The sequence below is a fragment of the Malaya genurostris genome, chromosome 2, assembly GCF_030247185.1.
Source record: "Malaya genurostris strain Urasoe2022 chromosome 2, Malgen_1.1, whole genome shotgun sequence".
NCBI lineage: Eukaryota > Metazoa > Arthropoda > Insecta > Diptera > Culicidae > Malaya > Malaya genurostris.
Genome location: NC_080571.1, coordinates 121,509,986 through 121,532,701, shown reverse-complemented (window position 1 = coordinate 121,532,701; position 22,716 = coordinate 121,509,986). Strand labels below are relative to the sequence as shown.

At 38.9% G+C, this 22,716-nt stretch overlaps 1 protein-coding gene across 1 annotated transcript in view; it reads left to right on the top strand.

Moving 5' to 3' along the window:
* Nucleotides 1–11,098, top strand: part of LOC131428590 (uncharacterized) — a 93,547-nt gene extending 82,449 nt beyond the window's left edge. The window contains exon 2 of the mRNA XM_058592636.1: nucleotides 6,836–11,098. Coding sequence (XP_058448619.1) covers nucleotides 6,847–10,629 — 3,783 coding nt within the window. The 5' untranslated portion in view covers nucleotides 6,836–6,846 and the 3' untranslated portion in view covers nucleotides 10,630–11,098. The remainder of the gene's footprint in view (nucleotides 1–6,835) is intronic.
* Nucleotides 11,099–22,716: the final 11,618 nt, after the last annotated feature.

The window sequence follows — 22,716 nt, the reverse complement described above, 5'->3', positions numbered from 1 at the left end:
TCAAGTTATGATGCGCAGTGCAGCTATTTTCGCGTGCACGGTTTTGAACCTATGCTTGTATGATCGAGTTTCGATGGGGACTCGACTAAGGGCACCATGGTCGCAAAAAATGAATGTCGCTTATGATTTTATCGTGAAACGTGATGTGATACCGATAATTTTTTTACCGATGCACTTTTTTACTGCATCAATATTCGTTTGTCTTTCAAAACTTGAGACTAGGAAGTATGGTGACCGATTGCTTTATTGAAATAAATAAAACAAAAGAAAAATTGAAATAAATAGGACAATCGAATATATATGAGTGATGTGAAAATTTCGTTTAATCGGAAGTTGTAGTAGTAGTTATAATCGATTTAGTTATAAACAGGGCTTTTTTTTGTCGCTTCTCTCTTAGGGGCACGCTAGTGCATAATATTTTGTACCCCTCCGCAACGAAAATATTGAAGTCATTTCTGGTTTCAATTGTTACTTATTGTTAGCAAATAATAGCATGTCTTTATTTAAATAATAGCATAACTTTACTTTATTTACGTTTTAATGTTATAAAATAGTAATGTTTGTTTACACTAAATTTTGCTCATAAATCTTTTTGCAATTATGAACTTCACTGTTCAGGTCCCTGGCAGAATGATGATTTTTAATTAATCATGAGTTCACATACTTCATAGGGTGAAAGCTTTTTAGTGGTGGCCCATTGATGTAGAAATCCAACAGCGATAAAACTATTTTTAGTGGAAATCATTATTAGGTTCATCTCTCGCATTTTCTCATCGTACCTGATATGGTATGAACAGTGGTTATGAAGAGAGTTAAATTCAAATTAAAGGTCTTATGGTCCCATACGGAATTTCTGAATTTCATCCAGATCCGATTTCCGGTTCCTGAATCTCAATGTGATGAGATTTAAAAGTCACATAAGCGACGACTTTAAAAAGTAACGAAATTTTCAAATCTGATCTTGGATCTTTTTCGAAATGCTGGTTTTGTAAGTTGTAGGATGATGGGAGTTGAAAATCCCAACCTCCATATGATTGATGATTTCGGTTCCAAAATTACAGGGTTATGAGTGTCAAAAATTTCGAACATTCATATAAAGCGTACACGCGTTGGCACGGAAGATGAAAACACAACACCGTACACGCGGTAAAGAAAACGAAAACCGACACCGAAGCTCGGGGTTAAAAACACAAACGAGTCCATCGGCATCGAACACAAATGAGTATTTGACCGCGTTACCTGAAATTAAGACAAATCATAGCCTTTTTACAGGAAGTGTGGCTGATGCGCAGCAGATTTTCGGATATGTTACAATGGATTGAAGTTTATTCAAAAAGACATGCGACGGACTTGCATGTTTCGTAATTTTTTTGCCGGTACAATTAAAATGGTAATAGTAAAAATAAAAATCCAATCACAATACATATTTTATATTGCTGATTCAAATCCATTACCCTAAATAATTGCATATACAAAAATACCATGAGCTTTTCGTTCGTTTGCTTTGTTTAATCGAAATAGTGTATAAGATGCAAATCAACCAGCTCGAATTAAAACAAAATCATTGTCTCTATAATCAAGATTCGGAATGGAACATGTTTGCCTTTTTTCAAATAAAATGAAAAATCGGTTAGCAAAAATTTATGAGGTGTACAACTTTGGTTCTGCCGTTTTTTTTTCAAAATTAAAAGCTTTATTGCGAAAAAGTACTTACATTATTCAAAGTATAGTCCGTCGCTAGCGACAATTTTCTCCCATCTTTCCGTCAATTTTCGGATCCCGGCTCGAAAAAAGGAGTCCTCTTTTGACGCTATCCATGAAGCAATCAATTTTTCCAACTCTTGGAAGGATTGAAAATGTTGATCTGCCAGACCATGTGCCATCGAACGGAATAGGTGGAAGTCAGAAGGGGCGACATCTGGGGAATACGGCGGGTGGGGTAAGACTTCCCATTTCAGCGTTTCTAGGTACTTTTTGACCACTTTTGCGACGTGAGGCCGAGCATTGTCGTGTTGGAGGATGACTTTGTCTTGTCGCTCTTGATATTGTGGCCGCTTTACTTTTAGTGTGCGACTATGACGCATCAGTTGCGTTCGGTAGCGATCTCCTGTGATGGTTTCACCCGGTTTCAAGAACTCGTAGTAAATCACACCGGGTTGATCCCACCAAATACAAATCCAAGGTTATGATTTGTATTTGGTGGGATCAACCCGGTGTGATTTACTACGAGTTCTTGAAACCGGGTGAAACCATCACAGGAGAATATTCGGTTTTGTCTTCGACGAAGTAGCATGCCCGGGCATTCCCCGTGATTTTCTGCATTTAGGATTATCGTATCAAACCTACTTTTTATCACCGGTTACGATTTGATGTAAAAACCCCTTACGATTTTTTCTTTGAAGCAGATGCTCACATACGGCGCACGATGTCTCTCGGCTTCAACTTGTACGGCACCCAGTTTCCTTCTTTCTGAATCATGCCCAGGGCCTTGAGACGTTTTGAAATGGCTTGCTGACTAACTCCCAACGATTCGGCAAGCTCTTCTTGGGTTTGGCACGAATCTTCATCAAGCAATGCTTCTAGTTATTCATCTTTGAAGGCTTTTTTTTCTCTCCCACCACCATGTTTGTCTTCGACATCGAAATCACCATTTTTAAAACGTTGAAACCACTCCCGACACGTTCTTTTACTCAGAGCGCTTCAACCGCATTTTTATCGAATTGTAACAGAAAAGTAAAACTTCCCGCAAATGGTGAGAATTAGGCACATAAACAGACATTTTCGAGCGTGAATAATACGAAAACAAGAACAACTGTCACTGAAATGGCGATGACAATTCGTTAGACACTGTACACACTCACTTTAAAGGCACAGCCACCGAAAAAAAGCAAAGTTGTACACCTGATACCTGGGTTGGCGGTTCAATGCGTAGGGCGTACACTGTCAGTAGGATCGTAGCACCAGCCATGCAATTGGTTCTGTACGCTATAAATCGGCTGTGAAGTCTGTTCAAACATAAGATCAAACTCCACAAAAGGAATGTAAATTCGTTGATTTTTCATGAAAAGCATGAAAATGTTTTCCAAAAATGTGTCCGAATGTGATCCTTGTTGTCAGCATAAGGTTTTTTTGAAAAAAAATTTTCATACCATCGAATTATTTTTTCAAATAATTGTGAAAGATCACAAAAAAGCTCAATTTTTCAGTGCTATTTTTGATAAGACTCGGAAAATCCTCCGAATTTTTCAGCCATTTTTGCCCTGCAGATAGATAAAAGTATTTCAAAGGTCTGTATGTTTTTGGTTTTGGCAAATTTTTTAAAATTTCCATCGAAGATTTCCTAAAACCACCCGCGCGCATGGTACCTGGACGATGGCCTTAAGTTGAGATGAAAGGTCTTGAGGAGCCATACGGAATTCCTGAATTTCATCTGGATCCGTCTTCCGGTTCTGAAATTATGGAGTAGAGTTTGTAAATAATATCCGGTTCCGGAATTACAGAGTAAAGATTGTTATAATATGTTTTCCCGGTTTTCGATTAACGACCGGAGATTGTAGCCATATATTCAAAAATGGAACTTACTTTTATCGAGCCAGCTTCGATTGAAGAATACTACACATATATATGAGAGATATGAGAAAGGTATCATTACAGCACTAGGTGGATTAATACAGGTTTTACAGTGAGTTTCGAAACATGGTTTGTCATTTTACAAGAATTTTAGCGTAGTATGCTGAGTAACTATCGTGAAGACATCAAACAACTCAGATCAACCGTTATAGCACAATAAATGAATTTCAAATCATATTATGACCACTGGTAGTAGAGGTAAAAACAAAGTCTCGGTATTTCACTCCCTTTGACATTTCATGGCTGGTGCAACAATTCTACTTTCACTATGAATCCTTCCAGGTCGGGGCTCGAACAAACGACAACTGTTTTGTAAGACCAGCGTCCTATATATTGAACCGCCAACCCTGGCAGCAGTGGTGCTAGATATACAAAGGAATGAGCCATGGTTAGAACCTTATATCGGTTTTCCTTTAATCACTTTTCTCACAAACGCCGGATCGTTTTGCAGTCTTCTATAGTTTTCTTTCTTGTTAAATTTCCTACGAAAATAACATATTCGCCGATTTCTATTTCTGTAGACGATTAGTTTTTGTAATAAGTCAGTGTTGCCATACATAATCCTATGCGAAACTTTAACACTCGGATGCGAAAACATAGTTTCACCGATCTCGCTGAAATTTAGCATAGTCCATATAGGACCCAAAAACAGCTCGAAAAGTTTGGTGGAAATGAAATAATAATTTAATACCACCCTAGTGACCATAATTTGCTAGGTGTTGTCACATTGAGTGTATTCTCAGTTGTGGAAAGTAGCTTCAAATGTTACAAAAAAAACAACAACAACAAAACAGTTCGGCAATCGGTCAAATATTTTTTATTCAGCTGCACATAAATTTTATGACAGTGAAAATTGTACTGAATTGAATTCACAACCAAAAATTAAAAAGACATCTTTAGATTTTTTTTATATCAGTTTGATTTGGCTACTAGATCAGGCCAGAAGTGTACGTTTCCGATTTACATACGAACTATAAAGACGGCCTGTATAATAGGGGAACATTCAACTCAGAATGACGATATAGCCTGAATAGTTTTCTGTATCAATTATTATAGTTCTTCAACTGTAGAACTCACATGTATAGGAGAGGGAGGATCCGAATAAAATTGTACCTAATGCAGACCCACAGTCACAGCAATTCTTACTGATCACCCATTCACTACAAGATTGGAAAAAATAAATTACCATAATGTCCAAAAAGTTTTCTCCTCCGTTCCGTCCTCTTTCGTAGGGGTGATTTTTTGTGTTCCAAAATTTTCGATTTTTATATCGGCTGGGTGCGCGAATGTGTGCGAGACTCATTACGCTTCGACGAAGTAAGGCACGCGACCCTAGCAAGCATCAACACAAGCAACGAACGGCAGCAGGCATAAAGGTTTATAATAGGATTTTTGAAAAAAAAAAGTTATATCGAAAACGGGAGGGGAAGGGATTTTTCCAAAAATTTTGGGTGAGAAAAGAGGACAGCAAAAATGCAACTATGGTGTTCAGATTTTTATAGATTAGATTTTTCAAAATTCTCTCAGTACCAGTTTAGATCGTTGTCAAAACAGTTCGAGAAGGATGTGTCGATTGAAATTGAAATTACAATTTGATCGGGTGCGAAATTTTCAAAAGTCAACAAGTCGACTGATAACTAGTGCTTTATAAACATAATGTAAGTTAAGGAGTACTAGATAAGAGCTCATTGCGATTACAGTGTGTTTGTTATCAGTGATCGTATGAGTGTTGAGTGAGACTCTATAGGCAAAAATTTTGGATGTTGGTGTTGTGAGTTATTTGCCTATTGGCGCTTTTGGTTCGGATAACCGTTGTAATCGATCCTCTGCGTATTATTCAAACAAACATCTAGGTGGGTAAATTTTCAGTTTTGACTACAAACAGTGCTAGAATGATGAAAGATTGGTGTTGTCTTTGAAAGGTAAAAATCAATCGGTTATGCTATGAAATTTCAGAGTTGACGCATTTGCATTCCAGGGACTAGTTGGAATGGGAATTCTTGTTATACTTTCGAATTTCGGTTTTTTTTAAAAAAGATTGCATAATTCTATGCCTCTAGCAAAAACAAAATAAAGTAATATTTAATGCTCGTTATCTATTTGCTAAAAAAAAGTTATGTTACATAAATTGTTCAAATGAAGTTACTGGTATTTTTCAACATATAGTTTGCTACGACACACCATGGTTATTTCAATTATAACCTACATGCTTAGCATGCTTTCCGGGCTCCAACAGGTTTCACTAATCTAATATATGTACCGATAGTGTCGCTATCCCCACTGTTTCCTGATGAAGAAAACCAAAAAAGGGGTGAGATATTTTTTCGGGCTACAAAGTTCAAACAGTCGGTAATTACAATTACCGATGGCAGTAGGGTTGCAACGATTACGCGTATGATTTTTGGTTGTGTACCTTCAGCGTGTTTCAAATATTTATGACTATAATTAAACAGAGAGGTGGGCAATCATGCTCAACGAAACATGTCACCTGCGATCGAACGAGCATTTCGAAGAAGCTCAGGACAGTCGTCTAATCGCCCCCTCAAATAGTAATATGGAACAATCGGCATGTAGCAATTGGATTGCCAGTTTACGCTGCTTTAGTGGTAGTATTTTTATCTGCACCGAAACGAAACTTAAATGGAAATCGAAAAAAATGTTTATTTTACTGCTATCTCTGCGTTGACTTTTCCTTTTGACAATTTTATAGGTGCTCTTGGTCAAATGAAATAGGAGTGGCCATAAAAAAATATAAGCCTCGGAAAAAGGAAAAAGTCCCGAAAAGGAAATATTTTCACCAAGTCGTTCTCCACGTTTTTAATTAAATTAAGTATTTTATAGTTTGGCAAGACAAATAATCGATGGTCGCGCTACAAATTGGTCGTTGATAGAATGCTTTACCTTGAGGTTAGAAATTGGACACGACTCGCATGTTTGTTTTGAAATTTTCGAGAAGGACTGCTAGTTCGATGAAACATGATATTCGAAAGTTTATTGCTTTCCTACATATGCCTTTAATACCTTTATTATTTCTATGGAAAAATGCTATATATATTGTAATCTGATATTCATCCATTTACGCTTTATATGAGAAGTTTATATCATTCGAAAAATTGTGAAAAATTTGGAAGCAAACATTCAGATAATCGATTTGGAATGCTTCTGCTGCAGTGGTCTTAATTAGTTTTTTTTCTTTTTGTTTCAGAAACTATCAAAATGGCCACGTCAGTTTATGCAACTCCACCTCCCGATTTCAGTGGCGAAGAAGCTACGCTCAGTGACATCTCCAACTCGTCGCAAACGAATAGTTCCAACAATTCAGCAATGAAAGCTTCGAAACGGTCACTGTCCTCTGCTTTCCTGAATTCACCACACGCCATCAACACTATCACGCAGCTGAGCTCGGACAGTTTACCGGATTTGTCGAAGAAACGGCGGAAACAATCGATGCCCAGTCGGATATCAGCCAATGGACAAGAAAGCAGTATTACTGTGGACGCCGGTGATCACGGTGATCACGAGAGCGAAAAGAATGAAACAGAAAAATCAGAGACTTATGCGATCGAAACGATTGCCAACGCGTTTGCAGAGCAGCAAAACAACTTCCAGAAGATATTTCTTTCCAACCTTAGTCAATTACAGAAGCAGCACCTTCTCCAGCAACATTTGAATGAGCCGGATGATGTTGCAAGTGAAGAGCAACTTCTAAAGGGCACAAACCCTATAATTTCTTTAAAAACCAGGGAAAGTTTGCTCAGTACATCTACTGCATTGGGAGACCACGAAAGTATGAAAATGGAATCTAAAAATTCAAAAAGTGGTGATGATTTACAAGTAAAAGTGAACGGCAGTGGAGAAACCAGTTTTGACCGCAATGAGAACGAAATAGTGGAACGAACGAATAACGGTAATGTTGATTCCTTGAATCATACCGAGGAAGTGCGAATGGAATTATCAAATGATTGCCAATTGGAAGAACAATCAAATCGTGGATTTACATTCAAAAAGGAAATACTACAAAACACGGAATGGGACGGTGAAATTCGCAGTTCGCTGATGCCGAATGACTTCAAATCGGATGATTGGCTGCCAATTCCTGGATTGCCGTTTCCGTTTTCACCGGAGGCAGCAGCATCTCTCTCTGCTTCCGGATATCTTCCACAGATGCCCCTACTAGGCATGTCGTCCGTGTCATCTTTCGGATCGAGCGAAAATGCAAATCGTACCAATGTACCACCGTTAAGAATTTTCAATCCTGAGGCGTACTGTGGTCTTTGTAATAAGGAATTCTGCAACAAGTACTTCCTGAAAACGCACAAGGCCAACAAGCATGGAATCTACGAACCGCAGAGCGGTACCAATGAAAACATTCCCAACATTGGTTCATTTAATCCGCTTCATCAGTTTTCACAAGTATTCCAACTACAGCAACAACAAGCAGCTCTTCAGGAGCAGCAGGATAAATCAAGTCATCAAAATCATAACCAAAATGCGGAGTCCAACACACAACAGCCGTCGCAATTGCACCAATCAAATACCCCAAAACTGCCAATGAACCAGATTCAACCAACAGTGTTTTGTGACATTTGCTTCAAAAAGTTTAGCAGCCTCAGTGCAATGCGTAAACACAGAAGCAAAGCTCATGATATGTCATCGAATCAACAGCATCAACAACAGCCGTCACAATTGCAGCATCAACCGACTCAACCGATTGCCGATCCAAAATCGGAAACGGAACCAACATCTAATCACGAGCAAACGACGCCAAGTTTAGCACCGTTGCGACTCCCCGACGGATTCCGTGAAGATTACACCATTGAACAGGAAGATGCATCTTTCACGCCGCAACCACGTAAACTATCTCCCCTTTCGATTCAGGCTGCTCGTGAGGCCAACTTTTCTGTAGATAAACTAAAACGTCTTGGTGTGATCAATCCGGATGCATTTTGTGAAATATGTTGCAAAGAATATTGTAATAAGTATTTTCTGCGAACTCATAAATTGAAACGTCATGGAATCTTTCCACCGTTGGATGACATCAAAGAGGAGCGCAATCCGTGGAGTTTCGTTCAGACCAGTCCACTTAATCTGATAGTTGGTAGTAATGATGCTCCTGGGCTTCCGCCTCCATTGAAAAAACTAACCGGGAATGTTGAGAATAGTCTGGACAAATTAGAAATACTGAAAGACGGCGGTCAGAATGAAGCTACAGACGAAGATCAGAATCATCGAGATGAGCCGGATGAAAAGCAGAGGGACTCGAGCGCAGAACAAGATGCAGAAGCTATCAGCGTAGACCTGCAGAAGCTGCAGTCGATGATAATGCAATTGAATGATTTGAACAATCAACGAAAAATGACGTGCGGTGTTTGTGGTAAGGAGGTTGAAAATCAGTACTTATTACATGCCCACATGATTCAGGAGCACAATAATATGAATGAGAACAATAATGGAGGAAAATCACCTCCGGAAATCGCCCTCATACCAACGTCGCCTAATGAGTATGAAATGTGTAAGCAATGTGACAAAGAGTTTTCGAATGCATACATGCTGAAGCAGCACTTGATGGAGGTTCACGGAATCGAAAATGGGAGTCTGAAGCGGGAAGGTTTTATCACACCGGATCGTCCGACCACCACTCCTACATTGAATATGCCACCGGGGCCGAGTTATATTGATAGGAAGCCAGCTTTCTCAATGACTCCTACGAGCAGTTATTGTGAGATATGTAACAAAGAGTTATGTAACAAATATTTCATGAAAACTCACATGCAAAGAATGCATGGAATCGAAATCGAGAATGGGGCGCAGATTGGTGGTGTCGTATGCAACATTTGCAATAAAGAGTTATGCAGTAAGTACTTCCTTCGTGTGCACAAGCACAATACGCATGGCATCATTGAAGAAGGATCTCCTTTGCCCCAACCCCGAAGCAATGGTGAACCGACAAGTGTAAAATCTGAAGGTCCATTTCCTTCAGATAGTTTGTTGAAACCAGGAGAAATCTCCAATGCTAGTAACCGGTATTATTCACACTTTACCGAGGTATGCCCGTTGTGTAGTAGAAGATTTAGAAGCGCTAAATGGCTTCGTGCTCATCTCTTAAGTGATCATGGTGCGGTGGGTGTGGATAAACTTCGAGAAATCGAGCATAAATTGGGTAGTGGAAGTAAGTCCACTAGCCCATCCTTGAAGATACCCAATGGAGTGCTACAAGTAGGCAATGAGCAAAAATTCAATCCGAAATCTAATTTTGGATTCCAATCCCCGGATGCAAAATTTCTCGTGAAAAATCCATTCACCGGTTTGTTTGGAGTGGATCCTACAAATTCCAACGTCGGTCCAAAAGGTTACCAGTGCTCGTATTGCCCATTTGCAACTCCGTTACTTCCATTGCTCTTCATCCATGAAAGAACCCATACAAGTTTAAGTATTGTACAACAGCAGCTACTGCAGGAGGAAGAAAAAGAACAGATTGACGAATCTGCAGGGCAGTCACTAGTCATCAAATCAGAGTCGGCAGTATCATTGGCAAAGGAAGCCAGTAGTCACTCCATTCCAACGTCAATCCCGTCGAGCGAAACTCCTTCGTTGACACCAGCTTCTACACCTGTACCGTCATCATCGCAAGAACCGATGAATTTGCAGCCGTTACTTCAACCACAAGCATCGTTAGCACAGCAACCTTTCGAGCGTGATACTGTAACTGCTCCACCACAGGATTCCCCGAAGTCTACAACACCCCGACCTGAACAACAAAACGGTTTGCTCTCGGAGATGGCGAACTTTACTCAACGACCAGCCATATATGCTTTGCCGCAACAAAGTGGACCTTTACTGATGCAGTCTTTTTTGCTCGAGGAGTCGGCTGCAGCGATCCCGAAGAATCCAGATGACCAGCCACCTGCAAACAGGTTTGTACCAGCTGTTGTTTTCCTACCTGTTAAAGAGCGTATCCTCTCTCCGATGACAATATCGTTCACGCTGAGTCCTGCCTAGTGAAAGGGTTTACAAACCAGGACTGCGGCATGAATGGTTTTTGTTCCTTCGGATTCTATTCATCTGTCGCCGAAGGGAACCGAGATGCATCTGCAGGAGCAAGCTCTCGGTTCTAAAATAAATCCGTAGCAAAGTAAAATGAATAAAATGAAGAATCCGCAAATACGTACCCATTAATCCGAGATGGTAGTGAATACCCGGAGCAAAAAGTAAATCACATTTATTCTATTTGGAAGAAGCAAAGAGAGAAAATCAAAATGTATAAATATTTGATCAACATAGATGTATCGTTGTGTAGTGTCTATTGCAAAATAAGTAAGAGAGAGAGACAGATAGTGCAAATATGTCGAGAGCAGGTAAAACCTTGACGGTGCAGCAGTTGCAAAATTGACGCGAAGTAAGCAAAGAAACATAGAACATACCGGGGCGAGTTTCAGCAAAATGCCGTGCCGTAGAAAGAAGAAATTAGCGACAAATTTTCGTTACGAATGCTGTTCTATGTCAATCTTCTGCGTTTCAGAGATGAAAATATAATCGACTTTAGAGGAAGATTTTCTCATGATTTATAATCGTATTGTTTCGGTATGGTTTAAATAGATTCAGACTGGGCAGAGAAAAAAGCGTAGAAAATTTAGCAACTGCTAAATATAATATAATAGGTAAGTGAATAAGAAACATTGGCAGCGGAAGAAAATCTTGGTGATGTTCTAACAAAGTTCCTATTATAAATAAAGCTAACAGAAAACAAAAATAAATTACATCTCTTCAGGCATGATAGATTTTGTAAGGATAAATTATTAAATCACACAATATGATCGATGTGTCGTAGTGCTTGCGAAAGTTAAAAATAAACATCGGATGCTTACGGTTTACATTACTTTAGTTCAGTTATCTGCTTACACCAAATAGTTGGTTTTGCTCAAAATTTCACTCGTAAAACATTCGGCATGTTCGGTTTCGACAACGACACCAGTAAACTAGTATCAATGGAACCAAAACATAACTCAGGGTAATACAAAGTACAAGCAGTTTTAAACTATAGACATAGCGAGAGAGCTAATTCTCCCACGGAACTAGTCAAATTTGGAAATATCTAATACCTCATTTTACCACGATGAAACGAATGTTACCAAATAAATTTAATTGAAAATGCATGCCTAAAGTACAATTTTAGACAAAAACGAATGTTTCGAGCAGATAGAGCCCGATTTGAATAATCGACTAACAAAGAGCTATTCAAATACCTCACATTACTACTACTGCACCTATTGAATTTAATTTACAAGAAAAAAAATCAGATTAAGACAAAGAGAAATCCTTCAGTACGTAATAAAACTACACAGATAATAGAAGAACCCAACTAGTCGCGAGACAGTGTTGTGTCGTCAAATAGTTATAGATTCGTATAGAAGCTCGTCGCTTTGACAAGATAATAAGTTATTGGTTGCCGGGAAATGCATTTCTAAGGGGACTTTAGATTTACGTATATGTATATAATAACGGGGGAAAAACTTTATTTTATACATTCCAATGTAGTTCATTTCTAGTCATTATAATATTACTAGTCAGAAGCAGGCGTCAGTTAAGCAACAGTTTTACCCTCTATAAAATCAAATAATTTTTGTTACATTTTATTGCTTCAGACGTTATTGGTAGAATACTGGAGAAAACCATTCCAACCATTGGAGTTTTTGTTCTGTTTCGGATATGGGACAACCCTAGTGGTTTCGCAAAGCGATCACCAAATCGGAGATTTCCAAAACAAAAACAAAAAAAAAGAAAGACAACATAAAAATGCGACTTTATAGAAGGACAACCAAAAGTAAGCGAGGACTAATCGGCGATTGCTATTGAACAATATAAAACTGTAAAACGCTGTGTGCCTTTTAGCAATTGCTGACAAGATAGAAAAAATGAACAAAAACTACTAACATTTTGAGAGTGAATACTCTAAAATACTCGCTGATAGAGAAAACAACTGAGCCGTAAACGAACCGAAACCTCGTTATTTGGTAAATTTTAATTATTGATATTTCATATATTTGTAATATTGAATTCGGGTGATATATGAAGTGTTATAATTAAATATTGAAGAAACAGGTAACTTAGGAAAGCTGTTAATAAACACAGACCGAGGAAAATGCATACATAAAAATGTTTCATTTAGAATTACATCTATGAACCAGGTGAAAACAGAAGCAAACATAAACGATCGTCACGATAGACCAAAACGAAACCTGAGAAACTAAACCGGACTAACATTACACCTACAACTCAATCTCTGGCGCTTGATTGATTGAACTGAACAACGGAGTCCACCATGCGGACCCACCAAGAACTTGACTGTGTCACAACGAAAGAACTAGCTGAAGAAACATCGTCGATGACATCCCGTATCAGAAGCGTTCCTTTTATAATAAACAATTATAACCGCGTTAAGCAATTGTGTCGACCGCCATCCAACCGGGTTTGCTGTACGGTTCACATTTTGTCCTCCTCTCCATTACCAGTCTCTATCATCGGGTGTATAATTTATAGGCGCGAGGAAAATTATGTCACCTAATATCGAGGGTTTAGGGTAGAACTTAAGCTCGGTTTTGGGCGGAGTATAACCCATGCATGGGCCGAAGTATAACCCTGGCATGGGCCAGACGAGAAGATTGCGTGATTTCAACATCGCGCGTATTATGGTGAAAGGATACTTTTCAGGTTCGCACCGACGGCATGTCGCTCAGAAAGGAAAAGGGACGTAATACATACAATGACGAAAGCAGTTGCCGGCAGTCCGCGTTGTGTTAGTTGCTTAGACTGAAAATATTTGCTAAGGGGTGTGGAGCCGCACGCATTACCGGTACCACCCACTTATTGAAAAATCGTGCCAATTTTCTCGCTGATTTGCCATTTTCATTGATTACTAGGAAAATGTCTTGTTTTAGTAGATTCAAAGCATAGATTCCACTTGCACCTCGTAAGTTTGTCGGGAAGAGATAACGATGATTTCATCATGTGCTTATGGAAGAGGAGGTTGCCTCAGTGTCAATTGACACTTTATTCGTATGCAAATTGTTCCAACCATCAAAGAAGCGGAACAACTGAGGTGGGGGAAGTTCATCCAAACGTTGTGTGAATACCGCATCGAATAGAGTCATTATCTTATGCTACTACAAATGATTTAATTAAATCAAGTATGCAAAGCAGATTCTCCCGCGCGATTATTGTGTCTCGTGTTGTTTTCCTTCCTTTGTCATTCAAACAATCATTCGATAGCACTATCGTCGTCGTCGTCATTATCATCTCTGCTGTCGTCCCCGCCGTCATCGTCGTCTTCGTTCGAAGGATTGTTGTTCGCAGCTGGTTTGCGTCCAACCAGAAGATTCTGTATGTTGTTGGTAGAACGAAGTGGCAAACCATTTAACACCGCCATTGTCATCACCGTAGCTGTCGGTTGTAGTCGTAGTCGTCCTCGTGCAGTATGTTCGACGTTTTATACCGTTTGGGTGTTCTCGCATCCAAAATCTTATGCTGGTCGAGATTTCGCTTTCCCGCCTCGAACAGTTGTATAGTGTTAGCGAATTGACTGTGCTTCTCCAGAATTGAGTGGCGTGGCACATATCTAATGATAGTCAAGATCACGTTGCGTCGGCTAAAGTAGTAGTAACTTTCATCGATGGGAACGAAAATGCACAACACCATGAGAGTTTATGATGTAGAACGCCTTGAGCTGCGAAGAAGCGGATTTGATCGATACAATTCAAAGAACATTGATTTAACTTTGTTCTGTGAAGCAATTAATTTTTCATATCATATTTTCGTTGTGATTCACATTAAAACTAAGACAATGACGTTTCGCCTTCGGTTCATCAATGCATTAAAGTTGATGCTGTTGGCCAAACACTTCATTTGTACTGAAATGCAACATCTTTACTGGCGTACTTAACCAAAGTAATTTTCTGGCCTTCGAAAAATTGTAGTTATTTATGGGGTTTTTGATGCCATGTGCGTTACCGGTTTGCGTTTAGTGCACATGACTATTTCATTGTTTTTACGTTCCGCAACATACACTGCTAATGTCCTAATGATTCGTAGGCGAACGTAAATGAAGAAAAATGTACTAATTAATGTGTACTAAGCAAAATTGATAGCCGCTATCATAATGCTGAGTCGGGAAAGGGCATCTTATATTTAAAATTTAAAACGTCATTTTACTCCAAACTCCAGCCAATCTAATTTAAATAATCAACTGTTTAATTTGATAGAATGAAAAAGCATTAATTGAACTTTGTTTGACTAATCATTAATACACCTCGAATGACAGATAAGATGCACTAAAGTACAGAAATGAAACCTTGTTTACCCCAAGTGTAGAATTCAAATTTGCTAAATTCATCTAATTTGTGAAACTGTTCTGCCAATTTAATTAGTTTGGAAATAGAGATTTATGTCTTTATGTAAATTTTGATTGTCTATGGAACTATGTTATCTAAACTTACCCATATATCGCAAGTGAGCATCATCGAACCTGACTTAATAATAGTTTGAATAAATGATATCTCATGCTAGCTTTAGAAGTCAGCGAGAAATTTCTGGATGTTAAATGAACTTTAAAAGATTAACAAACGGTTCTTAACATTGGTTGTCAAAGAAAGCTTTCGAAATTTCGTTCAAAATTAGAGTTAGGTACCTGGCCCGGATTGATGGTTCTATACATAGGGCGCTAGTTTTACAAGCCAGTTGTCGTATGTTCGAGCCCCGACACGAAAGGATTCTTAGTATCCGTAAGATCATAGTACTAGCCATGCGATGATTCTGTACGCTACGAATCGGATGCGTAGTCTGTTGAAACAGGAAGTTTTTACAGTTAACCATTACAATCTAGAATATCGTAAGACAATTCCTGCTGTCAGTATGTGGAGCGTCAATCTGGATTAAATATTGATACAATCAAATCGAATGCTAAGCAGGAAGGCGCTGCAAAACCTTTTTATAGCAAAATTTGCCCAAATTGTAGATCAAATATTCGAACCAGAGTGAATTCAGGTATTGTCCTTTTCTGGCAAAAGTGCAATAAATCTTGCACTAAGCTGCATGTTACCCACTGATAGAGAAAAATCTTAAATTATAATGACAGAATTATTCCACTGACGCAATTCCTCATTCTAATTAGCTGAAACATTTTAACATATTTTGAAACGGAATGGCGTTATTATATTGCTAGATGTTCCGCTAAACTGCGTTATAAAGGCATAAATATTTAACATTTGTGTCTGTCAACACTGCAATTACATTTCTTCTGTGCAACTCTCAACATCTTGTATCGTTTCTTGTACAAGTTCAAGTCAACTTCGTTGGGTCGTTGCTCGATAAGCTGTTCAAGTTTTTGGATGTATTCTCTATAGGGTGTTCAATAAGTTCGAATACACTTTAAAAATATGCTTCGTGCTGTATGACGAGCTTAAGACGCTACTCACGCGACACGCATCTAGTCAGCTTGTTAAACTGGTCCAAAGTCCCTACTTGATTTTTGCTCGGCTTGGTCTGCATGTAACAGTTCGGCTGAAAAATTCGTATCGTTTAATAGAAACACACATTTTTTGCCAAAATTCGTTTTTATTATTCAACATAATTGCCATCAGAGGCGATACAGCGATTATAGCGATCTTCCAACTTTTCGATACCATTTTTGTAGTACGATTTGTCCTTTGCCTCAAAATAGGCCTCAGTTTCAGCGACTACCTCTTCATTGCTTCTAAATTTTTTACCAGCGAGCATTCTCTTGAGGTCTGAGAACAGGAAAAAGTCACTGGGGGCCAAATCTAGAGAATACGGTGGATGAGGGAGCAATTCGTTCAATTTCAGCATGGTTTTTCGTTGTTGTTTTTGATCGACAAAGCTTTCTCATATCCAAATATTCGTGAATAATATGTCCAACACGTTTCTTTGATATCTTTAGGGTGTCAGCTATCTCGATCAACTTCACTTTACGGTCATTGAAAATCATTTTGTGGATTTTTTTCACGTTTTCATCGGTAACAGCCTCTTTTGGACGTGCACTGCGTTCATCGTCTTCGGTACTCATATGACCAGTACGAAATTTTGCAAACCACTAACGAATTGTTGCTTCGCCCGGTGCAGAGTCTGGATAACACTCATCAAGCCAATTTTTGGTATCGGCGGCACTTTTTTCATCAAAAAGTAGTGTTTCATCAACACACGAAATTCCTTTTATTCCATGTTTTTCACAATAACAAAAGTAGCTTCACTCAAAATGCAATATCTCACAAACTAATAATTAGACAGCTGTCAAATTTATACACGTATCTTTTCAAGGTTGGTACTAACTGAAAATGGTATGGATTTAATTCTAGTGGAGCCCTCTCATAGAAACGATACGAACTTTTCAGTCGATCTGTTACGACGTACAAAAAAGTCCAAAGGGTGACGGTCCGGGCAGCTGTGAGTTCACAAAATCTTATCGAGAAAGTCAGTCAAACTCTCCTACCACAACGCTCCTTCTGAAATACGTAATGATCCCGTAAAGGTTCCAAAGTGCCCGGGCCACAACCTTCTCCAGAACCGTGATCTTATAGTACGCGGCGGTGATTTTCACGTTTTTCTCGATAAATACCAGTGGAAGGTTTCCACGTCTGCATACGGCCCCCAAACCTTCACTGACGTAGTACTTCATAACAATTGGATGTTTATGTGGGACAGGAAGATGCTGGCTCTCGTTGGTGACCACAGCCGATCATTTTGGACATTGTGTGGCAGTCTCACGACAAAAAGTTTCTCTTCAACAAACACGAGGTTCTGTCCAGCCTCATCTTCGTTGTACCCTCCGGTACCCGGGAAACTCGCGTATCATGTATGGCTCGTATCAACGGTCTGTCGTCGTAATGGAATAGGCAGTTGCGATCGACTGATCTAGGTCAGTCTTCCGGATCGAGTGGTTCAATTTTCTATGGATGACCACAGACACACTTGCCGAACACGGCCGCCCGGATCTTGCACGATTCTTGGCAGAATTCGTCTTTCGGTATCGACGTACAATGGGGTGGGGTATTCAACCACCGACATATGTCATCGGTCACTATGCTGCTGCATTATGCGCCGTAATCAAACAACAAACGCCAGCAAGTGACATCATGCGCGTTGGTTAACCTGTATATGAAACTAAAGGTGATACCAATACCAACACACAGAATGCATAAGGTGCGCACCTAGAAAGCAATGAAAAGTTGCATTTGAATTTTTTGAGCACCCTGTAAACATATAGCCTACCATGAAAGCTGATGAATGTTCGTTTTACCTAAGGTTCTCCATTCCAAACACTGAGCGGGATAATCCTTGCCATCCGACTTGGGCGTTCACAACTCCGATTATAATGTTCACATCATGTTTTGGATACTCACCGTTTGCCTTATCCAGACGCTCATAGACTTAACTTTTCATATCATCGAGCTTTTCGTAAGTTGGCGCGTGTGCGTCAATCTGCCTCCAGCTGATGATCCGTGGCTGTTGCGTATCACTAACTACGCGAAATTCTCGTTCGTCTGTTCCATGTCATCGTGCTTTTCGGAGATGTCTACGTGAACCTTTTGCAGCAGGCAGATTTCAACAGGCAGGTTGTCATAGGTTACCTGTGTAATCCATTTTAGTTTCGATCATATCTGACCACCTCGACCAATTGTAAAATATACATGATAACACAGAAAATAAAGTTGAAAACATCCATATTTTACGAAAAATTTCAATTTCGTCTGTATATTTAGTACATTTATACATGCTTTTGTTGATATTTTCTTTAGTTGCTTCATGGTATGTTTGTTTGAACAGCTTTCTGTTTTTCCACAACATTTGTTGAATTTAAAGTGTTAAAGCTCATAAACAATCAGCTGGTTACCGTTACACTAAGTCATCCTGCTTGCAAAATTTCCTTGAGCTATCACATTTTGAGTTACATCTGCTGCGGTTGCTAAAACAAAAAAGTTTGGCTAAGTTCCTACTCGACTTGCAAAATAAATCCATTAAATTTAAGACTTTAACGGATAGCAGCATGTGCAATTTGGGAACCACTCCAATCTGCATTCATTTCAGGAGGGTTGGTTCCGACCAGCCACAACGGATGCAAAACAAGGGGACTTTACTTCGCTTTGTATGCTCACCGAAAGGCAAAAACTGGCAAACACAATGACTTAGGTGTTTCCCAGGGCTACCGTTTGAATTTTCGAGCTTCGTTTGTGTATGAGAAAAAAAAATCAACATAAAAGAGGAACCCGAAAAAATACATTAAAATATGTAACAATAAATTGAAATCAATATTCAATTTACTGCTGTGCTATTCCGTTCCATGTACGGTTTAGGCTTTTTCTTGAATATTTTCATTGTGAATAGGAAATCCATAAAATGAAAACGATAATGATTGTAATGAACCCTCATTTATTCGGACATTTTCCTGACGTTTCGGGAGCGGTGGTCGCTTTCGAGGGAAGAAGGTCGTCTAACAGTTATGGCGTCTTTCTTAAAAATCCGAATAACGTCAATTTTAGAATCAGATCGTCTCTTTCGACAGACTACTGTTTGAAATTGTCGCAGACGTGTGCTGCACACACAAACGATGTACTGTAGCCTATGGACTAATGGTGTTGGTAAATTAAATTGGGTGTATGGAAACCCGTTCCCGAGATCCGCCATTCTTCGCCCATCGCTAGAACCGACAGAAAAAAATCAAATAAAATATGTGGGTGGCCATTAGGTGAGCGCATACATAAATTTAATCAAATTTATATCGCTCGGCCTTCTAAGGGTTCCCTAGTTCAAAATGGAAGCGCAAACACTCGGAGCTTTCAAATTACTGCATGAGCCGCGGACGTCGTTTTATGTGGTGGCCTCTCCTCGTTCTTCCCCATAGCGCTAATGACCTCCTCATGCGGTTACTCCCCAGGAAAGGGGTGACAGATTTTCCAATAAAAAAATCGTTCGTTCGTGTGTGGCCACCTCGGGAATTAGGGGCTCCGAAAATCGATGATGAAATAAAAACTTTAGCGATAATGAGCTCAAGATAGCAAAGTCTGCTTGAATGTGGAAAATCGATAGAGATAATGGAACGACATATGTGACGAGGTTTTGGGGTTCAAATTAGAGCCGAATTTAACGTTTGAATGATTTATTGCAGTCGCCGATAATTAATCATCTATGAACACGTACGTTTGATTTTGAGTCAACGTGAACGAAAAGTTGATTTTCACGTTTTGCTAGTAACATAGTTTCATTTCATGCCTTTTTAAAATGTAAATTGGCTTAATTGGTTCAAAGAACACCTTGGTTGAATGATTGAATGCCGTTTTTAAAATTTCTAGTAACTTGCTATTTAATTCATATTCGCTGAAAAATCCGAAAAAAAGGCATTTTATTTTTGGTATGCAAAAACCTATTACTTCATGAGAATGCATCGTATCGTATGTCCTTCAAGTTCGTTTTTCGTAACCACAAAAAAATATTTCTCCTGTCATGCTCGAATTCGCAGACTGAATTTCAATGGTCTCCCATTGAGAGGTATAAATTATAATTATTTCTCTGGAAAGGCTCATAATTTCACAGTGCAAGCGTGGCCCATTACCGACCAACGTCCTGCTAACGGAGCGACCAAATCACCCCTCGACTCGATCGGAAATAAAATTTGCATGCAACATCGCGAAGGGAGAACAAATTTATTCGATCTGGGTCCATTTTTAAGCAAAAATCAATAAGTGTCAAATTCGAACTAGGGTCCGTTTTTTTTTCTCGGCACGGTCGTCTTTGCACACATGAGCGAACAAAATTCAAATTTGAAAAAGTATCCCTAATTTGCATCACCCTCATAATAATGAATGGTCACTAAAGAAGGGACAGCATGTGCGAGATATCGTCTAGGGATGAATAATCGAAAGTGAAACATATGAAACTGGCTGGTAACTTTTCGGAATAGATATCAAAATGTTCACCGGCTGCAAAATTCTACGTGGATGACCCAATTGCATAACGCGGAAATTAGATCATATACGTAATTTTATATGCTTCTAAGAGTGATGAGAAGGCGAAAATCGGTCGAACTTTTGTGAATCATTGTGCATGACATGTACTCCAGCTGGGATAGATAAGAACACATAGAACGAATCAAATCCCGATCAGTAACAGTGCAATATTTGATATTTGGGTGGAAATTAATCATTTATGCATAATCTGTAAAAGTCGTAATCCAATTCAAGTGTGCCACAGAAATCTATAACAATTGCTGACTACTGGAGGAGGGATTGGTTGAGTAACATCAAAGGAAAGATAAAACAGGAGCAGATGATTACATCGACATCACAACACAAAACAGAAAAAATACCTTCTCAAGGGCGTATGAGATAGGCGAAAAGTACTACAGCAAACGATTGTACAAAATTAACAAAAGGTACTTGTTTAGTGAAAATTCAGGCGTTCAGAACTACATCAAACCAGTAACAAATAGAACAAAATATCTATATATGAATGCATTTTAAATGAAATATTTAATTCTATTACCAATTGAGAACATACAGAACATATTGCATCAAACGAAAAGAAATAAGAACAATATGAATGAGAAAACTATTCATAAATCTATGCAAAGGCTACCAGTACTAAGATAACCCCGTGTTTAAATTAACTGAAAAGAATAAAAAAAAGTAAATGTAATTTAATCAGTAAATCAGATTTAGAGAATAGTAATAATTATAAATCCATTGATTAGTTATAAAAGGAAGATGAATCCTAGTAAGCGTAAGAGAAGACATAATAATACAAAGTACCTTTTAAACCAAATGAGCGTAAAATCAAAAGAGTCTGCGTCTGAAACTTTGGTTTCGGCAGACTCCATTACAGATGTAAGCAAATCTATCTTTCACACAGTCTTAACCATTTTTTTTATTCAACTGTAATCTTTCCTATTTGTTATTTATGATTTTAGTCACTTTCATATGTTAATAATAGAAATAAAAGCTGATTCATGGATCGGATGGACATGATACCTGATATGCAGGAAACAAAAAAGTGTAGTAAAACATGTGCAACGGGGTCGTCTGGTTATCATTTTCACGATAAGTCATTTTTTGTATATGAAACGATTTAATATGATCACTCAATACCTTCGGAATACAAACAGTAAGATTTTTTGTGAACATCCAATTGATTCATTATCACTCCAGAAGTCTGAATCTGAATGAAATCTCGAATCAAATCGAACTTGACTGGATCACCGAAGCCGGGTCAGTCTAATTACACGGACAATGGTGCGGAAGTAATTTGAATGGAATGCACGAGAAAAAGTGTATTAAGAAAATCGGTTTGTTCGTTGTAATTTTTCTTTCATAAGCTTACTTATCTTACCTTACCCATCGGCCTAGCCCTGTAATGTTGCTGTTTTCTAGCAAATACCTTCATACAGCTCAGTCCATGGCCGCTCTTCGCTTGCCACTCAAGGCACCCTTCTTCATTTGATCGATCCACCTGGCTCGCTGTATTTCTACCTTTCCTTTTGCCTACCGGAACAGATTCAATAACTATTCTAACTGAACAGCTTCCTCAAGACATGCCCAGCCCATCGCTGTTTTCCCACTTTTGCAGTGCGTGTGACAGCTAGCTGTTGCAATTCATGATTCATACGCCGTCTTCACGTTGCTGCTTTAATGTCGATGATTACTTCTGCAGTACTTTTGGATCGCGAATATGTGATTCGTGAATCTCTTTTGGTACTTCTTAGCTATAGGTGATAGACAATTGTAAAATATTTGAGAGAAAAAGCAGCATTCAGCAATGTGATTGCACCGTAGTTGTAACAGCTCAGCTCATCATCCTTTTCATAGATGAGACATTGAACTCCTTCCATCTATTCCTACGGTAAAAAATCTTCCACCCAAATCTTAGAAATCTGCAGTCCAGCGCTCTAGCTGGTGCCTCTGCTTCATATTTGAGCAGCTCACCTTGCAATTGGTCATTATTAGCGGCTTTTTGCCTTTCTCATATAGAAAGATTATGCAATCACTGTGAAAACCGACTTTTGAACCGAGGCCCGGAAGGCCGAGTGTC